At 35.8% G+C, this 17,196-nt stretch overlaps 2 protein-coding genes across 7 annotated transcripts in view; one reads left to right on the top strand and one right to left on the bottom strand.

Annotated features, from left to right (window-relative positions):
* The window catches only part of RIF1 (replication timing regulatory factor 1), a 65,261-nt gene extending 56,281 nt beyond the window's left edge, over nt 1-8,980 (top strand). For all 6 annotated transcript variants that reach the window (XM_025855987.2, XM_073884143.1, XM_073884138.1 and 3 more), the window contains 3 exons: nt 393-546; nt 2,070-2,178; nt 2,668-8,980. In XM_025855987.2, coding sequence (XP_025711772.1) covers nt 393-546; nt 2,070-2,178; nt 2,668-2,882 — 478 coding nt within the window. In that variant the 3' untranslated portion in view covers nt 2,883-8,980. The remainder of the gene's footprint in view (nt 1-392; nt 547-2,069; nt 2,179-2,667) is intronic.
* A 6,660-nt stretch (nt 8,981-15,640) lies between these two features.
* The window catches only part of NEB (nebulin), a 199,798-nt gene continuing 198,242 nt past the window's right edge, over nt 15,641-17,196 (bottom strand). The window contains exon 154 of the mRNA XM_073884116.1: nt 15,641-16,403. Coding sequence (XP_073740217.1) covers nt 16,230-16,403 — 174 coding nt within the window. The 3' untranslated portion in view covers nt 15,641-16,229. The remainder of the gene's footprint in view (nt 16,404-17,196) is intronic.

Below are 17,196 nucleotides of genomic sequence, written 5' to 3'. Positions count from 1 at the left end.
TGTGCCGAACTCTGCATATGTTCTCTTATTTAATCCTAATTATAAATCCCATAAGGAGTATAATTATTATTTCCACTTTACAAGTTGAAGTTTACAAAGGTTAATCCACCAGAGTCATGCAACCATTAAGTCATAATGTAAGTGAAGTCAGACACACACTGCGCTTAGCCTCTTCTCGGCACTATTTGCTTAAGCCAGGCAAACGTATCAAATTCAAATTTTGTTTTAAATTAAATGTATATGTGCCTGTCCTCAGAGTGGGCTAGGTGAGCCTATATAAAATTCAGTTATGATTCGGCATGAATTCAGGAAACTGAGCTGGGTAGGCCCTCGCAAATAGAAGAAATGTGAAAGTATATGATGATTTTCCTTTTTTTTCTTAACCTCTTCAGGGCAAGAGGACTGGGACAGCTCATTAGAGCTAAGAATATAAAAACGATTGGTGATTTGAGTACTCTTACAGCATCTGAAATAAAAACTCTTCCTATCCGTTCTCCAAAAGTGTCCAATGTAAAAAAGGCTCTTAGAGTCTATCATGAGCAGCAGGTAAACTTAGATGTTCTAAATCATGTATAGATAAATGATCTCACAGTAACAGTTACAGAAGTTGGTAGTCTTGCTTACTCATTTTATGCCACCTTTTCTTCCCTTCCCCCACAGGCAGGGTTAACTTAAAAGATCACTTTATAATTCCCCAGAGAAGTTTGCTGCTTCATTTTGTACCATTTTGTGTAATGCATCTCTTTGTTCTTTGAGTTCTCTTCTACCCTCTTACCTCATTCATTTCCACCGAATTGGTGATTGGTTCCATGGCTGCTATTCTAAAACCTGGATGTTCAAATCTAAACATTATAATAAAAATCTTGCAAATGTGTAGTTGACAGTATTTCAATTTTGATGTCCAACACAGCTGTAACTAATTTTTCTTGTTCTCATTAACTTTTTGCACATAAATATTTTGGGTCATAGCCATTTTTCAAGATCCTGATAAAAGCCAAGATTCTCCACCCCCAACTCCCAAAAAAAATATAAGTGGAGAACTCATATCATTTCAGGATTCAGACTGTATTGAAACCTAGACCTTTATGTGTCCATTGAAATTACACAAAATTACGAATAAACGAAAACGGTACGTTAAAGCTTGAATACCAATGTTTATATTAGAATATCCGAGACTGGAGTTTGCTAACTACTGAAGACTTCTGCTGTTTTCTTGAAAGTCTTCGATTTAAAGATTATTAAATATTTGTAATCTTTAAAAACTCTTTTAAGAAACCCAAAGATTATATTAGTAATTTTCAGTCTCATTGACTTGCCTGCTGTGGACCTTTCATAAAGATCTGTAACATTTTGTGGGATCATATAAGCTGTGGTCTTTTGTGACTGGCTTCTTTGAGCATGTTTTCAAGGTTCATGTGTGTCAGTACTTCATTCCTCTATGGCTAAATAATAGCCCTTGTATGAATATACAACATTTAGGTCATCCATCAATTGCTTAACATTTAGATTGTTTTTACCTTTTGCTCTTATGTACACTCATATACAAGTTTTTGTGTGGACATGTTATTCTTTCTGTTGGGTGTCTACATAGGAGTCGAATTGATGGAGCCATCAATATGGTAACTAACCTTTTGAAGCTAATACTATTTTCTCAATCACTAATCAGTAAGCCTGGGAACACCTTTCAAAATTGTATTCTTTTTTTAAAAAGTCCATACGTTTTTTAAGCTTGGAAATCTCTGTCTTGGATTTTCTTATGCTCCTAAACTTGGGAAATATAGTGTAATTTTCTTGGCTACCATGGCTATTTCTTGAGAAGCCCATTATAAAATATTATGAACTCCTAACCAGCTTTTTGAGGGAACAGAAAACACTTTGTAATCCCTTTTGTGTGTGTGTGTCGTTAGTAGACCTTAGTTTCTTAACAAGATTTACTGAGCTAATAGTCATGTGATGGGCTGGGAAACGTATGTCACATTCTTTTCCAGTGCTGGTGATGTTGGTCCTTTTAAAAGCAACTTTCAGTTTGTTGGTTTTGTTTTTGTTTTACTGGCCTGTGTATAATCAAGGTAAAGTCTCGTGGACTAGAGGAGATTCCAGTTTTTGATATTTCTGAAAAAACAGTAAATGGAATACAAACTAAATGTCTCCCTTCTGATGAAGAAAGACTTGCCTCAGGTATGTTTTAGCAAAGCGGGACAATTTTATTTACAGGATCAGCTGAGTTTGATTATATGCTTCTAGTTTTAATTTGACCATGCTCTGTTAATTTGATAAGGTTTTTGGGTTTTTTTTGTTTTTGTTTTTTGGGGGTTTTTTTTGCTGCTAGTGGCCAAGTGCTTGAAAAAGTAACTGGTATTGACTCCAAGTATGTCTAGTTGTTTTTCTCGAACTGTCAACTGCTACTCAAGTATATAAACTAAACAGTGTGTTCCAGTTATGCTGTTACTAAAAATGAGGTATCCTGGCTATTTCTTTAATGGCACTGAATAAGTTATGGTGTAGATTTTTCTGTTGCCTTGTTCTCTTGAGGAACAGCAGTACCTCAGCCTGCACATTCAGCTTAAATCTTAGGCACTTAAATTTTTTATTAACTTAAAAGGAGATACGTACAACTTAAGTTTTATCTGGAGTAGATTAATTGTGCTTTTTTTCTTTTTCTTTTAGATTTAATTGATCCTGTTGCTTTGGAAACTCCATTACCTAAAAATCTTGTGGCACAGATTAGTGCACTTGCCCTTCAACTAGATTCTGAAGATCTCCATAATTATTCAGGAAGCCAGCTGTTTGAAATGCATGAGAAACTTGGTAGCATGGCGAACTCTATAATAAAAAATTTGCAGTCACGTTGGAGGTCACCAACCCATGAAAATTCTGTTTAGTATTTTAAGAGAAAAGTGAAGGTTTGTTTTTTTTTGTCCAACATCACTGGAATTGTGATCATAAAATAGGTTCTGAAATATAGCACAATTTCAGACTGAATGTTCACAAAGTTGATAACATTTCAAACCCTGAAGGGCTGTGACTTATGTAAGTTCAATTTTGTAAGTTTATTATGTAATATTTTTGTTCATACAATAATTTCTTGGCCGCTATACATAGTTTTTCAAAAATTTAAATCTTACTGATATGTGGAAGCGAAAACTAGAAACAAAAGCATTTTATTCACACATCTTAAACTCCTACATATTCTGATGAAACATTTATGAAAAATGAAAAATACCTTATTTTAAGTAAGTAAAATTCAACATTTCTATTTGGAATTTTTTGCTGAACTGATAAAGGTGTTTATACTTTTTTTTTTTTAATTTATATTTGTTGTGCCTGAGGTTTAAGAAATTTGTTCACCTTAAATGACATGCAAAAGAATTGGATCATTTTTTCCGCAGATGTCAACTTTGGACAGCTTTCAAGAAAAATACCAAAAGCTGCAACTTTTGGGGTTAAAATATTAAAGCAGAACATAACTAAAATTCCATTCATTTGCGCAGCAACATTTGCTTGTGAAAATTTAGTCGTATGAGACATATCATACTCATTTTAAAATGCACGACTGTATATTATGTATAGATTACAATGTTTTTAATTTATAAATTTCAGCCTTTGTTAATGGCATGAATTTTTCTGCAGCTACTTGTGAATACCTTTGTTTAATAGAAACCTATTTTGTATATATTAAATACTGAGATATCAGTATTGACAGTAGAAGTGCTTTGTGGGCTTGCTGCAGATATTTGTAGGATTCTGTATCTACAAATACAAATAGTTTTGTACTTAGTGGTCTTAGCAACAACATGAGTTTATTTTCTAAAGTAACCAGAAGGAGTTAAAGTTCTAGAAATGAGAAAGTGTTACATGAGAACTTCGTTATTCATACCCATTACTTTTGGGGGGGGTGCGGTTTGGAAGGAGGGTATCAGCCACTAGAAAGCTTCATTACATTTCTTTTTAATGGAGAGTTAGTTTGACTATTTTTGTTACAACTTGGACTATATGAAATCTAGAAATTATCTGTTCTTTTCACCTACACCTAAAGCAAACTTGGAAGAAATTTGAAACTGTTCTTTTGAAATATGTATGTTTTGCCTGTTTTTAAAAATAGGGTGTATATAATTAAAACATTTGTAAATTTTACCGACTAGTATTAGTGCCTGACTTCCCATATTTGTTTCATCTCTTTACAGTGAGAATATATCATTTGCTCTCTGATTAGAATGAGTGAGTGACCGTCACAGTTTCATACTTTATTCAGAACTAACCAGCTTGAAAAGGCACACATTCTTAAGCAAGTTACAGAAAGTTTAATTCTTGTGTTTAGTTAGTTTTTATATTCAGAAGGGGACCACCCGCCAGCCAGAAAAGTTGGTGTCTTTTTCATAATTAGAAATCCATCATCATTACAAATATTTTGGGGGGGGGGTTATAAGTTTCATGTCCTGTCCCAAGGTTGGGTTTAAAGGAAATTCTGGGACCATAAACTGAGGATTGTAGCTTGAAGAAATAACTAAAAATAGAAACTTGTTAACAGAATTACAACTGGTTTATATTACTTCCCATTTCCCAAATTATATTTTACAGTAAGAGGCACATAAATCTTTAGTTAACAGGTGTAAGAAGGAGTATGTACATGTGTTTGTATGGAGTTAAAATTGGCTTATCTCATGACTACATCTTCTTAATGTTTGTGTGAACTAGCTGGTGAATGAAGTTCTTGAGAACAAGAAGAGCATAGAAAATGTGACTAAAGTGATTGATTAGCATTTACTTAAATCACTGATTTTGATAAAAGCACAAGTTTAATTTTCAAATACTGTGGTTGAGCAAGGATGTGTTTAAAAATGTTACTTGAAGGCAGAAACCAGTTTGCTAAATCTTCATTGTTGATATAGTTGTTAAGTGTATATTTGAGGCACCTTATTTTTAATATTCTTGCCTTAAATTTTTCCCTGAATGATTCCTAAATAGCAAAAAATATTAGTTCTCCTTGATCAGATTCAGTATGTTGTTTAACTATTAAAATTAAATCAGTTTTTTCAATATTTTCTAAGGGTTAATAAAACAAATGGCAAATATTAATAAGAACACTCAAATGTGATTTCTTATTTTATGCATTTATAAAAAGAATCTAGTTGCTTGCAGAAGCACAGTATAATTTCTCATGTTCCAAAATGGACTTCATATGGTGGATTTAAGTTTAGAGTGTTGCACTGAGCCATTGTCAAAGATGTTATATTTGAACAAGTTTGAAAGCCATTGTTAAATGGTATGGAGCTTTTGCTCAAATTCCGTATAGTGTAGGATGAATCAGGTTTAGTGATAATGTTATCGGGTAATATAGTCAAAAATAAGATTTAAATCTGAACATGATAGTTTCTGGCATTACTCATGGATTCTTTTCTTTACAGCTTGAAAGTAATCAGGGATTCTGTTATATATTTTAGAATCAAAAAAATGTTAAGGAAATTGGGTTATATTTTGCCTAAAATAAAAGTGGCAGGGCAAGAAACAAAATTAGGGGAAAATTGGAGGGGTGTGTGTAAAATATACAATTAAGAGTATTTTTTTTAAGATAAAGGAATGACAGTAATTAAAAATAAGTGCTGTTTTAAAAACCTTTGTTGGAATTTAACAAAATATGAGCTTAAAAGGGTTCACATTTTACCTTAATGTCATTCTTTCCAACATGACTTTATAATCCAGTAAGAAGGGCATCGTTTCCATCTCATATTCTTCTTTATTGATTTTCAGGGAGATGATTTGCAGCTAGGCTAGAAGGCCATAAAATAGCAGTTACTGACATTATTAGGCTAAGATTTTGGTGGGTGAGAGGGAGCTGTTTGCACATTAGCACAACCCATGTCTGTTTTATCCCTAAACCATCAGAAAGGTCTTATACATTGTATACAAGTGTTAGAGTTTAAGTTTTGACTTTTAACACAGTGCTTCTCAAACTTGTATGTATATATGAAAATGCAGATTCTGATCCAGCAGGTCTGAGATATGGGGCCTGATAGTTCATCTCTAAAAGCTCCCACATGACCCATACAAATGCTGATGTCTATGGATTGTATTTGTGGTGGTTAGGCCTACGAGGCTTCAGGCTGTGAATTAGGTGATAACACAAGTGGGTTTAAGTCCCAGGAATTATTGCCACAAAAGATAAAATTTAGTGTTTTTTTAAATAACTTCTTCAAGTTTATGATTGGGGATGCCGACTAGTCTTGAAGACTTCAAATTAGAGTTCAAAAGTTTCTCAAAAGTTAAAGGTAGAATTTTGTCTCATTTGGAGCCTTTTTTAGATCTGGAAAATTTATGGTTTTGGGAGGAAGATTTATGTTTTTAAATAGGCAAACAGTTATTTTATGTTATAAAGAACCTTACTAAACAGATGAGACAATGTGAGCCTTTTTTAATGAATAGTGTATGTGGATTATGTCCTCATTTTTTTTTAAATATAAAAGTACATTTTCAGATATTAGAAATATATTTAGTCTCTAAATCTTGTCTTCTAAGTTATGGGGCTTCATTGAAAACCAGACTACCCTAAGATTAACTTGGCAGTTAAGTTAGCAGTACCCACATAAGCCCTACCTGACAGATCTGACTTGTCATTTTAGTAAAGACCTCTGGTTACTTCGCTGTTACATTGTTGAAATTTTCTATTTCATCTTAAAATGGTGTTTGAAAGACAGTTGAATAATTTGATTCTCTAAAAATGAGTTTTTCTCAGCATTCTGTTATGTTTCCCTCACATGTTTTAAATACTCTTTTCATAAGAATTGTACTCATCCAGAGCACTTAAGAAAATGTAGCTGGAAGTTAAGTAATGGGGTTTTTTAATTGATTTATCAAAATTTGTTGATTGCTTGATTTATAAAACAAATCTGGGCTTCGGTTTGTGATGGTCCAGTTAATATGATATGTTTATCATATGCCAGCCTTTGTATATTGCTTTTTGAAAGTATTAAAGTCTGAGTCATTAGTGTTTGAAATCTATAGCTATTTAATAGAGTAGTAGTCTAACAGAATTGAATGTTCGTTCATTTCTTGGAATAGAATGTTAAATTTTATAACATGGTCTTAACCATTTTTTTCTTTATATACCAAGCCAAAGAACAGTAAAACCAAACATGAAGTGCCAAGCTGTAAATGCTTACTCTTCTGAAGTATACCATTTAGAAGAAAAGATAATCTCTCCCTTTACCTGAGAGTATAAGATTGAAGGCAATATTTTAAATTGATAGCACATGGAATTAAAAAGTATGTAGCTTTTAGGTATAGGGACAGTCATATAAACTTTGAAAATAGCTGGCAGGTATCCTATATATAAAACAGTACCAGAACTGATACTCATAAATACCCTGAATAATTGTGTAAAATAGACATCATTTACAGGTCACCTGTCAGGCTCGGTCAGTGGTGGAGCATGCAACTCTTGATTTTGGAATTGTGAGTTCAAGCCCCACATTGGGGGTAGAGATTGCTTAAAAATAAAATCTTTTTAAAAAATAAAGTATACATTATTTAATATCCTGCCCCCCAAAAAGGAGTAAATAAATTCCAATAATAGAATTATTTCTTAAATGAGTAAATTGCATATAACTAGAAAGTTCACCTTCAGAATAAAGTCATGGAATGGAAAATGGAATATAACATAATAGTTATTTTGATAATTGAATAATTAGCAAGTGTCTAAAGACATTTTTATTTTTGTAGAATGGGAATTTTCTAGGAAATGAAAATAAGAATAGTGAATTTTGAGTACAGAAACTGAAATACGGCAGTCTTAACCTAGTAAGTTGTTATGAACAGGTCAAAAAACTACAGCCTGCCACTTATTTTTTATACATTCTCTGAGGTAGGAATGGTTTTTACATTTTCTAAAGGGTTGAAAAAAATGAAAAGTAATATTTTGTGACACATGGAAAGATGAAATTAAAATTTTAGTGCCAGTAATAAGGTCTCACTGGGACACAGCCATGTTTATTTACATAAAACCTTTGGCTGCTTTCCTGCTGCAGTAGCAGATTGGAGTAATGTGACAGACTGTATGGCCTGTTAACACCTAACATTCACATATTTATTTGGCCCCTTTGTGTTAAGTTTTCTGATCCCTGTTATAAAGGGTAGGTTTGTTCACACATGGCATGTAAATCCAGTTGATCATTTGCTTCTACATGGCAAACAGCGATCTTGCTTCCTTAAGTCCTTAATTTCTATTGCTGTTACTTAGATTTTACTTTTGCAAAAATGTGTTCCCCTGATTGCATTTATATCTTAACTTTATTGCTCAAATACACATATACTAGGAGATGCTGGTACTTTTTAGGTACACTTTTTTTCTCCTATTTAAACTCAAATTACAGTAATGTGTTTACCGTGGATGTTAAGGGACATTGATGTGTGAGGGAAAGGCATCTGGCACTCAGTGGTTCTGTCATTACCTGTGAAATAAATTGGGAGTTGAGGGAGTTTGCTTTCTGTGTTGGTGGGGAATCAGTTGCTTTCAATCTTATCAACACTACCTCCTATGGATAGACTTGACTAAATGCACTTAGACAAGGCTGAGAGAAGCCAAATCAGTCATTCATTTGCCCTACGATATTTTTGTTCCCACCACTTGATAGAGAGCTTAGTTTTACATTCAAAGTGTTTATATTTGGTAAGTCAAATGATTTAAGTTAAAATTTCACAGAAGTACCTGTTTATTACTCAATTAACTGCACTAGTATTTGGGAAATAAGGATGTGGTCAGTATTATCTGTGTAATGCTTTATACAATGTTTGAAGCAGGTAGACCAATACTAAAAGTGTATTTTCAGGTTTATTATGATTGGATTGAGGGAGAATCTGTCTTACCCACAGTAAAACTTTTCATGATCTATTGAGAGTTAACTGTTATTACTTGCCAATTGAAACTGGATATTGAAACATTTCTAAAGAAATGCACTTTAATCTGAAATAAAACTATAAAAACTAAGCAATTCTGGCACTGTTTGTGTTTGTTTGGTTTGGCTTTGAATTGAGTAAGATTAGCATAATTCACATAACATTAATGAACACCGTGACCCTCCACAGACACATGAGCCATTCTTATTTTAAGACCCATTGTAGCCATAGAAGAGATTCTCATATTCATAGTTTATGGGTTCCACACACTTATAGATCCATACATCTAAATTAAAAATGAAATAGACTTAATGATCCTGACGAATACTGCAACAAAGAGCCACAAACTGTTAACAGAAATTCATTGTCTCACAGTTCTGGAGGCTGGAAGCCTGAGACAGTTACTGATAGGGTTGGTGTTTTGTAAGGGCTGTGAGGAAGACCTCCATGCTTCTCCCCTAGCTTCTGGTGCATTGCTAGCAATTTTTACTTTGTTGACATGTAGAAGCTTCACTCCAGCCTCTGTTTTTAGCTTCACATGGTGTTCTCTGTGTATTTGTCTAGACTTCTCCTTTTTATAGACACCAGTTGTATTGGCTTTGGGCTCATCCTAATGACCCCATTTTAACTAATAACTTCTGCAATGACCTTGTTGACAAGGTCACATTCTGAGGCCTGTGGGGGTGGGGGGTGGTGGTTAGGGCTTGTGGGGACCTGAAGAACCCGTAATAATTTCACAAGAGTAGCATTGGGTAATACCATGAACCACTAGTCATCAAGGGAATTGGGTTGTAGTGCTGACTCTGACTCCAATGTAACTCAGTTGCCAATTGATCTCTTTTATAACCTTTTGCAGATGGTATAAACAGCTAGTCACTGAGGATCTTTGCAGCCGTAGGTCGTCTAAATGTGTGGTAGTGGGTATTTGTACAAAGGACTTCCCTGGTATCACTGTATTGATGGAATGGGGGTCCAAGCAGAAGTCTTGAGGTTGGATGAGCAGGAAAATTTGAACCCTGGATATGGATTGTCAAGTGTTTTAAGGTGTGTCAATTTTTAAGATGTGATTAATAGAATTCATTTTAAGGTAATGGGAGGAGAATATTGGTAGGGTAGATAGAACAAGATTAGTCATGAATTGAAAACTTGTGAGGCTACAGGAGGTGGGTATAGTAGAATTCTCTATTTTTGTGTATGAAAAATTTCCAAGCTTTTAACTAAAAGCCCTAGAATTAGATAAAAATTGTCTGTCTGTAACAGCAACTGCAGAGTATGCTTTGGCAGGCTTAAAAAGTGAATAGGAAATTTTAAAATAAAACATTTATTATAACTGAGACAGCATGAACTTTGTTCCCAAGGTTGGAAAAATAGCACACGATGGTATTGCTACATTTAACCTGGATTTTTAACCCAGTTTAAAGGACAATTGAAGACGGGAGAGTGGGCATCTCTCCTACCATTAAGATGCTTTGGCATGGCCTGCCTTTTTCATGGGACTATGAAGTTTCATAAGGACACAACAGTCTTTGCCTCATCACTCTAACACCAGCATCTAGTGTGGTGCCTGGCACACAAATGTGGTTTCAGCATTTACACGTGTGCACAGTCTCCTCGAGAGAGACATTAGGAAGCTTGAGGACAGTTTACCGTCTTTGCCTTGTGCTCTCAACCTACTGGCTGTAGATTAGAAAGATCCCCTGAGGTTAGGATTCGATCCCATAGCTACTTGTTTATCGTAAGTTTAATTTTGAGTTTTGCAATAGTGAATTTATAAGCTATTTCTAAATTTAAATTAGTACTTAAATTAAGGATATTTGGGGAGGCCAATTACCTACTTCTTTCCATTGTACTTAGCCCCTCTCAGGCCACACTGAGTGGAGGAGCCAGAGTGACAACTCATTTTTAAAGCTTCCTCATTTTTTCCATGGGCTCCCTCCCTAGATACCATTTTCCATAGGGCTTCCCCAACACCGTGCATTACAAAAAAGGAAGCAAATTGCATTAATAAGCAGATAAATAATAAATTGGTATTGAAAATAAATGCAAATTTTTTCCTTTTATTCTTTTGATTCCAGTATAGTTAGCATGCAGTGTTAGTTTCAGGTGTATAATTATAGTGATTCAACAATTCTGTTCATTACTCCGTGCTTCTAATGATAAAGGTACCCTTAATCCCCTTCACTTTACCAATTCCTCCCCCACTCCCCGCCCCAAACAACCTCCATTCTGAAAATCACTTCTCAATAATTACGAGTCTGTTTTTTTTTTTGTCTCCTTTTATCTTTGTTAGGTTGTTTTGTTTCTTAAATTCTACATATGTGTGAAATCATATGGTATTTGTCTTTCTCTGACTTATTTCACTCAGCATTGTATCCTGTAGCTCCATCCGTGTTGCTAATGGCAAGATTTCATTCTTTTTTATGGCTAAATAACATTCCATTATATGTATACCACATCTTTATCCATTTTATCTGTCGATGGATGCTTGGCTGCTTCCACAATTTAGCTGTTGTAAATAATGCTGCATTAACGGGTGCACATATCTTTTCAAACTAGTGTTTTCATATTTGGGTAAATGGTAGTGTGATTAGTTCCATTTTTAATTTTTTGAGGAACCTCCATACTGTTTTCTGTAGTGGCTGCACCACCAGTTTGTATTCCCACCAACAGTGTGTAAGGGTTCCTTTTTCTCCACATCCCTGACAATGCTTGCTGTTCTTGCGGTTTTTATTTTAGTCATTCTGACAGGCGTGCGGTGTGAGTTGATACTTCATTGTAGTTTTGATTTGCATTTTCTAATGATCTGTCATGTTGAGCATTTTCTCATGTGTCTGTTGGCCATCTGGATGTCTTTGGAGAAATACCTGTTCATGTCTTCTGCCGATTTTTATTTAGATTGTTTTTCTGGTGTTGAATTATATAAGTCCTTTATATATCTTAGATACGAACCCTTTATAAGATATGTCATTTGCAAATATCCTATTCAGTAGATTGTCTTTTACTTTTGTTCACTGTTTCCTTTGCTGTGCAGAAGCTTTTTATTTTGATGTAGTCCTGATAGTTTATTTTTGCTTTTGTTTCCTTGCCTTAGGAGACAGATCTAGAAAAATGCTGCTACGAAAAAAAAGTTGCTACAGTCAGTGTCAGAGATACTGTGTGTGCACTCTTCTTCGAGGATTGTTATGGTTTCAGGTCTCACATTTAGGTCCTTAATCCATTTGGGGTTTATTTTTGTGTATGGTGTAAGAAAGTAGTCCACTTTTATTCCTCTCTATGTAACTGTCTAGTTTTCCAAACACTATTCTCTTGAAGAGACTTTTTCTCATTGCATAGTCTTGCCTCTTTTGTCAAAGATTAATTGACTATATAATCATGGGTTTGTTTTTGGGCTTTCTATCCTGCTCCATTGATATATGTGTCTGGTTTTCTGCCAGTACCATACTGTTTTGAGTTGAAGTTTCCTGTTTTGCTTAAGCATCAGCCACTAAAGATGAATGGATTCTCTACATCTCAAATCCAAATATCCCAGGAAGGTGATCCAGTGGCTCAGCCATTGGGAAGAATTAGGGAGGAAGAATCTGGAAAGATCATGGCAGCTTCTCCCCATACTGCCTGATAGGGCTGGGGATGTGTAGTTCCCAGTGTGGTTGGGTATTAGCAGCCAAATGGTCCAGTTGTTCAGACCCCTTAGCATATACCTCCCAAACTGTGCTTTTCAACGCATTCCTTCTCCTCCCCAGACTCCCTTCTGCTTCCATGAAGTCTAAATAACTCTCCTCTTCCCAAGATACACAAATACAAAGGTGTTGACCATTTCCTCTGCAAAAAAAAAAAAAAAAAATCCTATGGCTATTTGGGGTCTTTTGTAGTTCCATTCAAATTTTAAGATTATTCTACTTGTGTGAAAAATGCTGTTGGGATTTTGGTAGGGGTTGCGTTAAATCTGTGGATTGCTGGGGCGCCTGGGTGGCTCAGTCGTTAAGCGTCTGCCTTCAGCTCGGGTCATGATCCCAGGGTCCTGGGATCGAGCCCCGCATCCGGGTCCCTGCTCTGCAGGAGGCCTGCTTTTCCCTCTGCCACTCCCCCTGCTTGTGTTCCCTCTCTCGCTGTGTCTGTCAAATAAATAAATAAAATCTTTAAAAAGAAAAAAAAATCTGTAGATTCTTTGGATAGTAAGGACATTTTAACAATATTTGTTCCAATCCATGTGCTTGAAATCTCTTTGAATTTGTGTCATCTTCAGTTTCTTTCATCAGTATTTTACACTTTTTAGATAACAGGTCTTTTATCTCCTTGGTGAAGTTTATTCCTAGGTGTCTTATTTGGTGTAATTGTAAATGGGATTGTTTCTTTAATTTCTCTTCGTGCTGCTTCATTGTTAGTGTATAGAAATGCAGTGGGTTTCTGTATATTGATTTTGTATCCTGTGACCTTACTGAATTCATTTATCAGTTCCAGTATTTTGGTGGAGTCTTTAGAGTTTCTATGTATAGATCGGGTCATCTACAAATAGTGAAAGTTTTAGTTCTTCCTTACCAATTTGGATGCCTTTTATTCCTTTTTCTTCTCTGATTACTGGACTTCCAATATTATTCAACATAGTGAAGGTGGTTGGAGTGAACATCTTTGTCTTGTTCCTGACCATAGGGGGAAAGCTCTCTTTTTCACCATTGAGTATGATGTTAGCTGTGGGATTTTCAGATACAGCCTTTGGTATGTTGAGATGAGTTTCCTCTAACCCTACTTTGTTGAGGGTTTTTATCATGGATGGATGTTGTGCTTTGTCAGATGCTTTTTCTGCATCTGTTGAGATGATCATGTGGTTTTCATCCTTTTCTCTTGTTGATGTAATATGTCATGTTGACTGATTTGTGAATATTGAACCACCCTTGTATCCCACGAATAAATCCCACTTGATCGTGAATGATTTTTTTATATATATTGTTGGATTCAGTTTGCTAATATTTTGTTGAGGATTTTTGCATCTATATTCATCAGAGATAGTGACCTGTAGTTCTCTTTTTTTGTAGTGTCTTTATCTGGTTTTGATATCAGGATAATGCTGTCCTCATAGAGTGAATTTGGAAGTTTTTTTCCTCTTTTATTTTTTGGAATAGTTTGAGAAGACTTTTTTAAAGATTATTTATTTGAGAGACAGAGACAGAACATGAGCAAGGCAGGGGGTGGGGGGATGGCGGGTGCAGAAGGATAAGCAGACTCCCCTCTAAGCAAGGAGTCCGACTCAGGTCTCATGACCTGAGCCAAAGGCAGACGCTTAACGGACTGAGCCAGCTGGGTGCCCTTGTATGTAACTCTTTTGCTGCTTCTAAAACTCTCAGTACTTTTGCCGTCTATCATTGTGTGTCTTAGTATGGAGTTCCTTGGGTTTTTGGGGGGACTTTCTTGTGGGTCCTGGATCTGAAATTTGTTTCCTTTCTTAGATTTGGGAAGTTTTAAGCTATTATTTCTTCAAATAAATTTCCTGCTGCCTTTTCTCTCCTCCTTCTGAGATCCCTGTAATGCGAATGTTATTATGCTTAATGGTGTCACCCAGTCTCTTTAGTCTGTTTTCACTTTTTTAATTATTTTTTCCTCCTTTTCAACTTGATTGCTTTCCATTCCTCTGTTCTCCTTCTAGTCTACTATTTATTCCATTATATATTTTTTATTCCATATTTTTAATTTCAATTACTGAGTTTATCTCTATTTTTCATGTTTTCTCTTTGTTAAGCACTTCAAGTTCAGGTCTTTTCTCAAGTCCAGTGAGTATCTTTTATGACTATTTCTTTAAATTCTCTATCAGACATTACTTAGCTCTTTTTTTTTTTTTTTTGGTTCTTTTGTTATGTTTTGTCCTGGTCTTTCATTTGGGTCATTGTCCTCTGACTCTTCATTTTATCTAAATCTGTGTCTATTTCAACGTGTTAGGAAAGTCGACTACTTCTCCTGCTCTTACAAGTAGTGGCCATATGAAGAAGAGGTCCTGTGGTGTCCCGCACAATATGCCCTGTTCAACCTGATTCTTCAGGGCTGTCTCCTATGTGTGTTGCATGCACCCTACTTTGTGGGTGAGTCATGTTTGCCTTCAATCCAGTCATCTGCAATGGCTTTCTTTGCCACTTGTAGACAGGGTTTTGTCCCCATGGTGTTAGTGGGCCGGTCTAGGGCCACCTTGGGCTTGAGTTGAGTCAGACCAGGTGTTTGTTTGCTAGAGATGGCAGTAGTTATGGAACTGCCTGTTGCTTTTCCTGTGTTGTCCTCTGAGAAGCTTTCATTGGTAGGTGGGGCTACAGTCAGGTCTGATGTCTGCCCCCAGCCCACTGCTGGAGCTGCAGTTGGGCTGGTGTGTGTGATTGTCTTCCACTCTCCTTGGCAGGAGTCATTGTGGAGCAGTGCTGGCCCCTGTCAGGGCTGTTTGCACACTGCCAGGCCTGTGACACCACTTTGGATGGGCTCTGGCCAAGGGCATATTGGAGGGGGCAGGTCTCTAGGAAATAGTAGGGATGGAGCATGCAGTGCCATCCATTTCCCAGCTGTCCACTGCTGATCCCACAGTTGTTTTTAAAACATCAGCTGAGCCATAAGGGAAGCCTGCTGAACACAGTTTAGTTCTGAGAAAGCCTACACTTGTGCATTTTAAATGGTACATTTTCAGAATTTTTTTTAGTGAAGTCTAAAGTAATGGATTTGCTTTACTGGAATTTGTCGATCATAAAACTATTAAAAATAAGTAACAATTACATCAGTGGTGTTTATTGCAGAATTAGACTTTATTACTAGCTTATCCACCATTTTTATTGACTATCAATCACCTTTATAACTTCAGAACTGGAATAGAATTAAAAGCATCAGCATTCACTAAGCCAGGAAAAGGTGAGTATTTCTGCCATTTTTCTTTAATGTGTTTAACATGTTCAGAATCCTTGTTTTAAAAAAATAATGTTAAACATTTTCATAATGGAGAAAGACTCTGGGTTGATACAGCAGTAACACTGCATAAACTTTTAAAATGTCTGTTCCATAGTTAAACTTTCTTTAAAACACTATGGAAAATTTAATAATGACAATTTTAAAAATAATGAACCTATGGGTTTAATGTTGTCTGTTTTATGTCCAAATCCAGAAAATAATGTAGTAAATATGATTAACATATGTTTTACTGGAGAATTACTGAGGTTCATATAGAAACAAATTAAGGGATGGTACAGCTATTAATCATATTGACACAGAAAAACCATTAGGCAGCTTGAGGACTTAGCTAACAGTGGAGAGTCTGAACTGAAATACTGACTGCAGGATGTGCAGGTCCTGCAAACAGGTGCGATACTCTGACATGCTCATTAAATAGCCTCCACGTAGTTGGCTGGCAGCATGCCAGTCCTGCCCGTCCTCTGCACAGTGCCGTACATCCAACCTTCATCAATCGCTTGGACATTTACAATAGCATCTCCATCTCTGAAGGACACCTCATCTGCATCAGCAGCCAGATAGTCGTACATGGCACGGAAGATTTTCTATTTGTGAAGATGAAAAAAGGTAAAAAAAAAAAAAATATATATATATATATATATATATATATATATATATATGTATGTATTAGATTTGCATCAACCCAAATGCCTTTTTAAATTTTATTGTTAGTCACCATACATACCATACATTACATCATCAGTTTTCGATGTAGTGTTCCATGATTCATTGTTTGTGCATAACACCCAGTGCTCCATGCAGTACGTGCCCTCTTTAATACCCATCACCAGGCTAACCCATCCCCCCACCCCCCCCCCTCTAGAACCCCCAGTTTGTTTCCCAGAGTCCATATCTCGCGTGGTTTGTCTCCCCCTCCGATTTCCCCCCTTCATTTTTCCTTTCCTTCTTTTTTTTTTTTAACATTAAATGTAGTATTTGTTTCAGAGGTACAGTTCTGTGATTCATCAGTTTTACACAATTCACAGTGCTCACCATAGCACATAACCTCCCAATGTCTATCACCCAGCCACCTCATCCTTCCCACCCTGCTCCACTCCAGCAACCCTCAGTTTGTTTCCTGAGATTAAGAGTCTCTTAGGGTTTGTTTACCTCTCTGGTTTCATCTTGTTTCATTTTTTTCCTCCCTTCCCCTATGATCCTCTGTCTTGTTTCTCAAATTCCTCATATCAATGAGATTATATGATAATTGTCTTTCTCTGATTGACTTATTTCCCTTAGCATAATACCCTCTAGTTCTATCCACATTGTTGCAAATGGAAAGATTTCAGGGTTTTTTTTTTTTTTGATGGCTGCATAATATTTCAGTGTGTGTGTGTG

Source organism: Callorhinus ursinus, unplaced genomic scaffold, assembly GCF_003265705.2.
Source record: "Callorhinus ursinus isolate GAN/ISIS: 27379988/994484 unplaced genomic scaffold, GSC_fseal_2.0 scaffold2, whole genome shotgun sequence".
Lineage (NCBI taxonomy): Eukaryota > Metazoa > Chordata > Mammalia > Carnivora > Otariidae > Callorhinus > Callorhinus ursinus.
Note: the sequence above shows the minus strand (reverse complement) of the source record. Positions and strands in the feature narration are given on the sequence as shown.